Here is a 12,257-nt window from a genome sequence, read left to right on the forward strand (position 1 = left end):
AGGGAGGTTAGGGGGTGTGATGTGGGACTCCCCCTACAGAGGGATGATGGGAAGGGGTTACAGAGATGTTAGTGGAGGTTCTGTAATTTAAGGCTTTGGGAGATTTGTGCCTGGATAAGGAGTGAACACACACATACATTCTCTGTTGGGGGTGGGGGGTGATTCAGTCACTGTGATATTAACCCCTCAATATTGCTGCAAACCCTTCCTCAGCTAGAGGTGAAAGCAAATCAACCCCAGAGGTACTTGTGAAGGGCTTGGATGCTGCAGTGATGGACAGGTGCCCCATCGGTGGATGGAAAGCTCTTTGCTGTATCACAGCTCCCCCTTGCCAGTGTTAGTTCTCCTCTGTCTTTCTTCAGGTTAGTTGCTTTATGTATTTCCTGGTCAGCGGGCTATAGCGTGAGGGCGAGGGAGGCATACGTGTTGGGGCACTCTTGCTTTGAGACTGGCTCACACGTGTCTCAAACACAAGCCCTTGCCTGCTGTGGGTAATTGAGGATTCAGTGAGTGTTTTGCATTTCCAAAGCACAGCACGCAACATTCACCAATTACAGTAGCATTAGGATGTAGGGCCCATCCTTAGTCTTATTCATGTCAAGGGCAAAATTCGCATTGATTTCTGTAAGAGCAGGCTCATACCTAGCAATAAGAAATGATCTAAGCTTTCGAAGTCTGGGATTGGCCACTTTTGATTGTGTAATACATTCTTGGCCATATATTGATTCTTATTTTTTATTGGTATTTTTGAAATATTTATATCTCCACTTGGACCCATTAACAAGTCTATGAGAAACCAAGTGCAAGGAGAGTTATCACTGCATAAAGCATCCTATTTAAGGCTTGTGTGAAAACAGCGAAGAAGTTTGAAATGGAATTATTCCTATTGATGCTCAAGAGACGGCTCGATTATGGGTTAAGCTGTGCCAGTTAGAAATGATCAAAATGAAATTATTAGGTGAAAAGTGAGCTGAGTTTCCTCTTCTCTGTGGTTGAGACAACATGAGTGATTGCTTATCTTCCTAGAACAATGTCAGCTCCAACCCTCTTCTGTGCAGGCTTCAATCAGCCATTCAGAATAAGCTATTAAATGCAAAGTGTACTGTAATCTCTGCCGTTTTGTATTTACTTTTCTGATCGGTCATATGTATGTTTTTTATTAAAACAGAAGGTATGTAAAATTCAGAGCTGTTACTTACTTTGTCATAAAGATACACAAACAAAAATTTTTGGGCTTTGCATAAATATAATATTTTGCCAAAAGTTTTGCTACTGCTTTGTTAACTTCAGTCCAGGCTTCTGACCTTGTCCTGCACAGACCCTTTTGTTTCCATTAAAAGATGTGCTGAGACATCAAACAATACAAACGCTCAGCCTGCTCTATTGGTTTGTTATCTACTGTGTCTCATACGGACTCCTGGGAGGTCACAGAGCACAACTTGGGAAGCTTACGATTAAGTATGTGTGCTGGTGGGGGCCGGGGGAAATTGGTCGTAGTAAAAACAGTGGAGAATTTTTCAGAAATGTAGACGCTGTTGTTGTGTATGCTTACCCTGGTTTATGGCTTTCAGCACAAAGACACAGCGGTTTCTGAATTAAAATGGAAAAATATGAGACCCTTGGGCTAGTCGGAGAAGGAAGCTACGGAATGGTAATGAAGTGTAGAAATAAAGACAATGGAAGAATAGTCGCCATCAAGAAGTTTTTGGAAAGTGAGGATGATAAAATGGTTAAAAAAATTGCCATGCGAGAAATCAAGCTACTCAAGGTGAGTTCACGTACAAAGTAACATGCAGACGCAGGCAGAAGCAAGGTCCATTTTACCTAGTGTGTGCAGCAGTAACGTACAGTAAATACACTTCTGTATAAAAGTCCCAGTATTAGTCTAGGAATTTAAGTTTTACAGATGCTGAAACAAATGGCGGTTTTTGATTGATTGTCATTCGTCTAAGAAAGATAGCTTTATATAAGAGGCTTGCCATCCAAGTGGTGTTACTGAAAACTGAAGTACAGAAGGTTACTTTATTTTGGAAGTGGTACCTTTGTAGTAGCCTCAGCTGCCAAGGATAAAAAGAAAAGTATATTGTGGTTTTAGATCCTGGTTCAGGAAAGCAGTTAACGACATGCTGTTCAATATTTTCTTGAATGGGGATGTTTTCCTAAATCAGGGTCTTAGGTTGTCACATTTCGCAGCCCTAGACCATTCAAAAGTGCAAAAACTATAGTAAAGCTAGTAATTATCCATTATCATCGGTTTATGTTTATGTGTAGAAAATTTATAACTATATGTCACTATAATCTTGGACTGCTTTATAAATGTGTATTAGGGAATATTTTTTTAAACCTTGCTAAACTATGCATTGAGAGATCTTTAAGGAGTAGTGTCTTGTCTCTGCATTGAAATTACAGGATGTTTGTGATCTTACAATTTGAATTACTTTTGAAAAATATGAAATTTGTAGTGGTAAGTTGTCATAAATATAAAGTTTCAGAGTAGCAGCCGTGTTAAGTCTGTATTCGCAAAAAGAAAAGGAGGACTTGTGGCACCTTAGAGACTAACACATTTATTTGAGCATAAGCTTTCGTGAGCTACAGCTCACTTCATCGGATTCATTCAGTGGGGAGATTTGTATACACAGAGAACATGAAACAATGGGTGTTACCATACACACTGTAACCAGAGTGATCACTTAAGGTGAGCTATTACCAGCAGGAGAGCGGGGCAGGGTGGGGCGGGGGCGGGAACCTTTTGTAGTGATAATCAAGGGGGGCCATTTCCAGCAGTTGACAAGAATGTCTGAGGAACGGTAGGGGGGTGGGGATAAACATGGGGAAATAGTTTTACTTTGTGTAATGACCCATCCACTCCCAGTCTCTATTGAAGCCTAAGTTAATTGTATCCAGTTTGCAAATTAATTCCAATTCAGCAGTCTCTCGTTGGAGTCTGTTTTTGAAGTTTTTTTGTTGACGTATTGCTACTTTTAGGTCTGTAATCGAGTGACCAGAGAGATTGAAGTGTTCTCCAACTGGTTTTTGAATGTTATAATTCTTGACGTCTGATTTGTGTCCATTTATTCTTTTACGTAGAGACTGTCCGGTTTGGCCAATGTACATGGCAGAGGGGCATTGCTGGCACATGATGGCATATATCACATTGGTAGATGTGCAGGTGAACGAGCCTCTGATAGTGTGGCTGATGTCTCTACGTAAAAGAATAAAAGCCAGTTGGAGAACACTTCAATACGTAAATTCGTAAATAAGCACTCCAATGATTGGGACCTAGTGTTACAGCAGTTGCTCTTTGCCTACAGAGCTGTACCCCATCCCAGTTTAGGGTTTTCACCATTTGAACTTGTATATGGCCGCAAGGTTAAGGGGCCATTACAGCTGGTAAAGCAGCAGTGGGAGGGGTTTACACCTTCTTCAGGAGCTAACATTCTAGACTTTGTAACCAACCTACAAAACACCCTCCAAACCTCTTTAGCCCTTGCTAAAGAAAACCTACAGGATGCTCAAAAAGAGCAAAAAGCCTGTTATGATAAACATGCCAGAGAGCGTTCCTTCAAAGTAGGGGACCAGGTCATGGTCTTAAAGGCGCTCCAGGCCCATAAAGTGGAAGCATCGTGGGAAGGGCCATTCACGGTCCAGGAGCGCCTGGGAGCTGTTAATTATCTCATAGTATTTCCCACCTCAAACCGAAAGCCTAAGGTGCACCATATTAATTCTCTAAAGCCCTTTTATTCCAGAGAGTTAAAGGTTTGTCAGTTTATAGCCCAGGGAGGGGATGACGCTGAGTGGCCTGAAGGTGTCTACTACGAAGGGAAAAGTGCGGGTGGCATGGAAGAGGTGAACCTCTCCATGACCCTTGGGCGTATGCAGCGACAGCAGATCAAGGAGCTGTGCACTAGCTACGCGCTGACGTTCTCAGCCACCCCAGGACTGACGGAACAGGCATACCACTCCATTGACACAGGTAGTGCTCACCCAATTAAAGTCCGACCTTACCGGTGTCTCCTCAAGCTAAAACTGCTATAGAACGGGAGATCCAGGATATGCTACAGATGGGTGTAATCCGCCCCTCTGAAAGTGCATGGGCATCTCCAGTGGTTCTAGTTCCCAAACCAGATGGGGAAATACGTTTTTGCGTGGACTACCATAAGCTAAATGCTGTAACTCGTCCAGACAACTATCCAATGCCACGCACAGATGAACTATTAGAGAAACTGGGACGGGCCCAGTTCATCTCTACTTGGACTTAACCAAGGGGTACTGGCAGGTACCGCTAGATGAATCCGCCAAGGAAAGGTCATCACGCCCCTTAACCTTGCGGCCATATACAAGTTCAAATGGTGAAAACCCTAAACTGGGATGGGGTACAGCTCTGTAGGCAAAGAGCAACTGCTGTAACACTAGGTCCCAATCATTGGAGTGCTTATTTACGAATTTACGTATTGAAGTGTTCTCCAACTGGCTTTTATTCTTTTACGTAGAGACATCAGCCACACTATCAGAGGCTCGTTCACCTGCACATCTACCAATGTGATATATGCCATCATGTGCCAGCAATGCCCCTCTGCCATGTACATTGGCCAAACCGGACAGTCTCTACGTAAAAGAATAAATGGACACAAATCAGACGTCAAGAATTATAACATTCAAAAACCAGTTGGAGAACACTTCAATCTCTCTGGTCACTCGATTACAGACCTAAAAGTAGCAATACGTCAACAAAAAAACTTCAAAAACAGACTCCAACGAGAGACTGCTGAATTGGAATTAATTTGCAAACTGGATACAATTAACTTAGGCTTCAATAGAGACTGGGAGTGGATGGATCATTACACAAAGTAAAACTATTTCCCCATGTTTATCCCCACCCCCCTACCGTTCCTCAGACATTCTTGTCAACTGCTGGAAATGGCCCCCCTTGATTATCACTACAAAAGGTTCCCGCCCCCGCCCCCGCCCCACCCTGCCCCGCTCTCCTGCTGGTAATAGCTCACCTTAAGTGATCACTCTGGTTACAGTGTGTATGGTAACACCACGCATCACGCATGTCGGGCTGTATGAATTTAATGTGCTCCCTTTCGGGCTGCGGAATGCACCCGCCACCTTCCAAAGACTTGTAGATGGTCTCCTAACGGGATTAGGAGAATATGCAGTCACCTACCTTGACAATGTGGCCATATTTTCGGATTCCTGGGCAGAACACCTGGAACATCTACAAAAAGTCTTCGAGCGCATAAGGGAGGCAGGACTAACTGTTAAGGCTAAGAAGTGTCAAATAGGCCTAAATAGAGTGACCCACCTTGGACACCAGGTGGGTCAAGGAACTATCAACCCTCTTCAGGCCAAAGTGGATGCTATCCAAAAGTGGCCTGTCCCAAAATCAGAGAAACAGGTCCAATCCTTAGGCTTGGCCAGATATTGTACCGCAATACAGCCAAATTGCCGCCCTACTGACAGACCTAACCAAAAAGAAACAGCCAAATGCCGTTCAGTGGACTGAAGAGTGTCAGAAGGCCTTTAACCAGCTTAAAGCAACACTCATGTCTGACTCAGTGCTAAGGGCCCCAGACTTTGACTGTTCCTAGTAACTACAGATGCTTCCAAGCGTGGTGTGGGAGCAGTCTTAACACAGGAAGGACCGAATCAAGAGTTCCATCCTGTTGTGTTTCTCAGCAAGAAGCTGTCTAAGAGGGAAAGCAACTGATCAGTCAGTGAAAAGGAATGTTATGCCATTGTCTATGCTCTGGAAAAGCTACGCCCATACGTTTGGGGACAGCGTTTCCACCTGCAAACCGACCATGCTGCGCTACAGTGGCTTCATACCGCCCCGGGAAAGAACAAAAAGCTTATTTGGTGGAGTTTAGCTTTCCAAGACTTTGATTTCGACATCCAACACATCTCAGGAGCTTCTAACAAAGTGGCTGATGCACTCTCCCCTGAAAGTTTCCCAGAATCAACTGGTTAAAATCGTCCTTGAGATGTGGAAAATATTGTTAGTCTTTATACAGTTAGTAGTATATTTAGAGGTGCATGTGTCTTTTATTAACTCTGTTTTCTCCTAGAGCTCCAGGAAGAAATCACAGCCAGCGTTTCACCCTATCTGTGATTTGGGGGGCGTGTCATAAAAACAAAGGGAAGGCTAACTACCTTTCTCCTTCCTGGCCAGAGGCAAAACCCTTTCACCTGCAAAGGGTTAAGAAGCTAAGATAACTTCGCTGGCACCTGACCCAAAATGACCAATGAGGGGATAAGATACTTTCAAATCTGGAGAGTTTTGTCTGTCTGTGTGATGCTTTTGCCAGGAACAGATCAGAAATGCAAGCCTTCCCCAGGAAAAGGGGTGTAGGGCTTGGGGGGATATTTTGGGGCAAGACGTCTCCAACTGGGCTCTTTCCCTGTTCTTTGTTTAAAATGCTTGGTGGTGGCAGCATATGGTTCAAGGACAAGGCAAAGTTTGTACCTTGGGGAAGTTTTTAACTTAAGCTGGTAAGAATAAGCTTAGGGGGTCTTTCATGCAGGTCTCCACACCTGTACCCTAGAGTTCGGAGTGGGGAAGGAACCTTGACATAAGTCATTTTATGTTTACATTTAGAATATAGCAGCAATCTAGGTGGAACAATTTAGGTATGGTTAGCTACTGTTATTTTTAAAAATACCAATGGTAGATTGATTTGGCAGTTAGCTCAGATCAATGGGGAGTTACTTTTCTGTTTGGTTAGGTGCTGTTCTCAGTTAGTTGGCCGGCACTGACTTTGTTAGGAATGTGTTTGCATGCTCTCTATTCATGAGGGAAGGGTGAAAGAAAATGAGATGCAAATGAAGCTGCAAACATGATTCCCCCTTGACTGCAATTAAAGGCATTCTGTTGGCAGATATTCTCTTCATTTGCCAGTTGGAAACATATTAGTATTGTTAGATGGCTGGAAGTGGAGCATTGCATGTGACAAATTAAAAAAGGGACTTCTATTGTGCTCCTGTACCCCTCTTGCTGTCAGAAGTGTGTGACGCTGTACCTAAAACCACCGGAGTTGGCGTACCAGTTCAGAGCAGCAATCTACCTAGTGTGGGATCCTATCTCCAACAATAGCCAGTATGTGATGTTTCGTAGGAAGGTGCAAGAACATCTGCATCATGGATAATTGTGGAATAATCTACCCAGTGGGGTAAATTTCTTTCCAAGCCCCATCGGTTAGTGGTTGACTTATGCCATGCACTGAGCAGCTTTATAATCCTTAGATTTGTTTGTTCTGTTTAATGCAACTGGATATTCTGTTATCCATACACATTTCCAATCCTTTTTGAATCCCACTGAGCTCTTGGACTTAATGTTAGCTTGTGGCCATGAGTTGCATAGACTAATTATACACTGTGGTTTATTAAAACCATATTTTATCCATTTTAAATTTTGTAACTTTCCAGTTCAATTTACTGCCTTCTATACTATAAGAGGGTAAACAGGACCATCTGATTTACCTTTTCTGTGTCATTCAATAATTTATACACTTTTTTCACATCCCCTTCCACTCATTTGCTTTCTGAATGAAGAGTCCCAGTCTTTTCCATCTCTCTTGATATGGAAGTCTTTCCTTACCTCTAATAATTTGATTAGCCCCAGTGGTGTGGATTAAAAGGGACGATGTAATCCCCTAGTTACTTGGGATTGGCAGCCAGTGCAGAATACAGAGTCTGCCCAGTTCAGAATGTGGGCCATCGCTCTGTGTACTAGCCAAAGTTTCCTTGCACTCTACAAGGATAGACCTAGGTACAGGAGATTGCAGAGGATAGAGTATTATCCTGGGTCAGATAGGAACAAACGGAGTCCTGGTATTCCCTTGTCCTCTACCCATTCATAACACCAGACTAACATGCTCTTCACACTATGTTGTGCAGATTTCCACAATGGGCCCTTTCCTCTGTCTTGTACAATTTTGATCACTAGTGAAACAGTGTCATCATTAGGCTTCAGCATCAACTCCCCCTATTAAATGAAGGGGTACAATTTACACCTACTGCAGAGTTTTTGTTTCAGGCTGTCAGCAGATTCAGGCAGATATGGCTTCATCACTTAACCCTGGAAATATGAAAAGAATGTAATCTTCACAACCGTAAGACACAACTATCCTTTAAAAGTTTGTTAAATGAAAGCTTAGATGCTGAGCATAAGATACAACTACTAGGGAAAAGTTCTGGTTCCCCAATCTGCTGTGAGGCAATCCAGTTTGACCCTGGGTTTTATCTGGTCCATTAGCAGTGATGCTGTGTGGTATCAAGCCCAGGGCATACCCTGCTCCCAGGTATCTTAGAAATTAACTTTTGTTCCTGGATGAAAGAGAGCTTGGCAAAGAGCATTTTACTACTAATATGCCATGGTCCAGTATATGTAGACAGTCAGTGAAAATGAATATCAGGAGAGTTAATCTTGTTATGTTTCATAGGCTGCAAGCTCCACATGGATGGAGTCTAGTGTCTTTAACAGCTGTGGAATTTTCTCCAGAATCTAAGCTTTAATTAAAAAACAAGAGCTCTTCAGCTCTTATGGCTGTGAAGCAAATACTCATGTCCTAGGCAATGAGTAAACCCATGCTTGAATCTGTAAATAGCCTGAAACTATAGCTGCAGTGTTACCCGCACACTCTAGGGCCCCCCACCTTTACCCTTCCTTAGGCTCAAGGTGTAACCTGGTTAATTTAGGCACCAACATCCGTCCCCAGATCCTAGGGCTCAGGGTGTAATCTTCTGTTTGGTTGCGGGGCCTCTTACCAGTGAAAGAGCCTTACACAATAATATCCTTAACCTCTATTTATTAACAATTACCAAAACAGAATACACACACTAAGCATGCAATGCTCCCCACTCCCAATAAGGCAGACATACTTTTCTTGATGGCTAGTCGAGATTAGCTTGTCTGGGGCTCCAGCTTCTGCCTGTATGGTCGCTAGGGTGTTGAGGTCTGGCAGCTCTGATCTTGGGCTGTGTCCTGGACTTCGGTTCCAAAGAACTTCCTTTTGAACCCCATATCGTTAAGATTTGGGTCCTATTTAGCAAAATCTTAACCAGTCATTTAAAACTGACATACTACAAGACAGTATTTTTCACCAGTCCTAGCCTACTACAAAACAATTCTTTAACCAATCAGATCTTAGTTGATTTAAATCTTTGCAAAATTAGTTATGCAAGAATCAAAGACTCGGACAGAAACTGTACAGATAAACAATAGAGAAGTAGGGACCATAAAGACAAAACAATTAAAAAAAAATGTAGATTTCAGAATCACAAACGTTAAGTTACTCCTTGCCGGACAGAATGCTATCAAACAATCTTAAACTTTAAACACCTTACGATCTGTTTCTTTCTCTGGTGCTGGTGGGTACTGTTAGGGCAGGAGCGCCGCCTTAACTGCCCAGTATGACAATTTAGGTGGAATGTGAGGCTGTGACTCTCTGCTTCTTAGCTCATGGCTGCTGCTGTCCTCCTGCGGCTGCTGCTGATTACTGCAGAAAAAGGCCTCAGACCTTACAGTAGGATAGGTGTGAATTGTGCCTCTTTGTTTCAAGTGGTGTTGACTCTGAAACCTAATAATGACAATTTAAATATGAACATGAACTATTTTACTGCTGATCATTTTCACAGTAACACTCAGCTAATGTGCTTACCTATCTTTGTTGGGGGTGTGGCCCTTTAGGGTCCCTGGCTGCTGTCATGGGTGTCTGGGGTGACAAGGGAGCTCATGCTCCCTTTTCCACAGATACGAAGTCACTTTCTCCCTTCCCTGCAAGGAGGTGAGACCCCTGAGCTGCCTCTCCTCCCCAAAACCTATATTCTGCACCTCCTGGGGACCAGAAACTCTAACCATCTCCCACAACTTTTCAGTTGCCCTCCACTCATATGCCTTGAACTCCAGCTTTCTCCTGGCAGCTCCCACTGTGCGTTTAGCTGCTGTCAATGTCCTGTTTTTTGGTACCACGAAAACCTGATGATGGGATAACATACACATAATATCTTATTGGGCAACTCTGGGAATACTATGCTGATTGAATGAGTCACTTTCAGAGTGGATTTTATAAAAGCCTTGGTGTTTGAAAATGCCAAGAATACTGGCACAGCTGAGTAGGACAGAAGCCTGTATATCCATAGTGACATTGCACTCCATATGCTTTATAAAAACATACTTATAAATGTGAATAAGCTGTAACTGGAATATGTTTTGTGCAAAAGGTCTCTTGTAAGGTCTCATTACAAAGCTTATCTACTGAGTGTGGTCATCCTGTTTGTTTGCATGTATTATTTCTATGCCTGGAGTTAGGAGAATAAGATATAAACTTGTATTACAGATGTAAACATATTAAGTGGAAGCCATTAAGGGTGCTTGTAAATGGCTCTGTTTACTTGTAAGCCTTCCTGTGTACCTGTGTGCCAGCCAGTGGGTAACGAAGTCTTACAGTGACATGTGACCATGTCACATGATACTGGAATCCATCTTAAACCTGGTGCTTTTCCATTTAGAAGGAGGGGTGGGAACCCAGAGAGACAAAGGGTTCCCACCTTGGGCCAAAGCTATAAAAGAGGGTGGAGCAGGACAAGGGGGGGGGCTCAGCCATTAGAGAGCCCCTGTTTACCATCTAAGATGTCCGCTGGAACTAACAAGGACTGTACCAAGGCAAAGTATTGGGCCCAGACTAGGAAGGCGTCTAGTCTGTGAAAGAAGCTTATTGGAACATCTCTGAGGGTGAGATATTACCTGTAATCAGTTTCTTACTGTATTAGGCTTAGACTTGTGTGTTTTGTTTTATTTTGCTTGGTGACTTACTTTGTTCTGTCTGTTATTACTTGAAACCACTTAAATCCTACTTTTTTATACTTAATAAAATCACTTTTGTTTATTAATATACCCAGAGTAAGTGATTAATACCTGGGGGAGCAAACAGAGAGATATGCACAGCTATCAGTGTTATAGAGGGTGGACAATTTATGAATTTACCCTGTATAAGCTTTTTACAGAATAAAACGGATTTATTTGCGGTTTGGATCCCATTGGGAGCTGGGTGCTGGAGACAGGTAACCTGCTGAGTGGTTTTCAGTTAAAGCCTGCAGCTTTGGGGGCGTGGTTCAGACCCTGAGTCTGTGCTGCAGCAGGCTAGTGTGTCTGGCTCAACAAGGCAGGGTTCTGGAGTCCCAAGTTGGCAGGAAAAACAGGCTCAGAGGTAATTTCAGCACATCAGGTGACAGTCCCAAGGGGATCTCTGTGACCGAACCTGTCACATCCATGATGTGGAATTTTAGGCCCAGTTTTCCAGAGTCCATAGGACTTATCCAGCAGTCAATTAGCAGGCGTCTGATCTTAGGGAACGTGTGTTCAGTTTGTTATTAAAAGTAACCCAGCACTTGGCTAGGTGTAATAGACTTGATTCCACTCCCTCTTCTGTAAAATACTGCTTAACTGAATTGATTGATTTTGCTGTGTATGGCAGACCTAATAAATAAATTCCTCTCCATAAGTTACAACAAATCTGTCCTGTTTAACAGCCTATTGACTCAATAAAGCAGCTCACCCAGTTACAAGACTGATGAGGAGATTTAAAGTGATGTTAAATAGTGAATAAAGAAAAGGAGTACTTGTGGCACCTTAGAGACTAACCAATTTATTTGAGCATGAGCTTTCGTGAGCTACAGCTCACTTCATCGGATGCATACCGTGGTGAACAGTGCGATTCCCAGCATTTCATCTTTATTTGATCGGGTTCTTTTACTTGGTTGTTCAAGTTCTTTATTAGTAGACTGGGCTTTAGAATTCAATGCCTGTTGTGTCTGTTTAATCCAGGGTTTGTCACCATGGCATCTAAGTACCAAGTGCCCAGTTCCAAAGTCGGAGAGAATTCCCCCTGCTGTGTGGGCCTTCTGCACCTTCCGTGGTGGGCTATCGTCATGAGATGGTTCTAAATCTCCTTCCATCCCTTCAGCCCAGCCTCACTTCAGTACAACCTCAGCAGTCCTCAAATGATTTTCCCCTTCCAGGCTCATCTGGTACATTTCCCTTTAACCCATAAAGAGCCAGAAGGAGTTGTTTCCCAGCAGAACAGCTAATAGGTCTGGAGTATTACAGGATATTTTGCATATGTTCCTGCACTCTTGCACTTGCATATACAACTTCCACTGTTGTTTTGCTAAGTGACAATGTCAAGCATTACACTTCAGACTTCACTTTCTGCATGATTCCTGGGTAGCGCTGTTCAGATGGACTGCTAGGCTTG

General features: G+C 43.1%; 1 protein-coding gene across 1 annotated transcript in view; it reads left to right on the forward strand.

Annotated features, from left to right (window-relative positions):
* Positions 1-229: 229 nt before the first annotated feature.
* The window catches only part of CDKL2 (cyclin dependent kinase like 2), a 35,859-nt gene continuing 23,831 nt past the window's right edge, over positions 230-12,257 (forward strand). The window contains exons 1-2 of the mRNA XM_077814334.1: positions 230-362; positions 1,572-1,768. Coding sequence (XP_077670460.1) covers positions 1,601-1,768 — 168 coding nt within the window. The 5' untranslated portion in view covers positions 230-362; positions 1,572-1,600. The remainder of the gene's footprint in view (positions 363-1,571; positions 1,769-12,257) is intronic.

This window comes from Eretmochelys imbricata, chromosome 4 (assembly GCF_965152235.1).
Source record: "Eretmochelys imbricata isolate rEreImb1 chromosome 4, rEreImb1.hap1, whole genome shotgun sequence".
In the NCBI taxonomy this organism is placed as follows: Eukaryota; Metazoa; Chordata; order Testudines; family Cheloniidae; genus Eretmochelys; species Eretmochelys imbricata.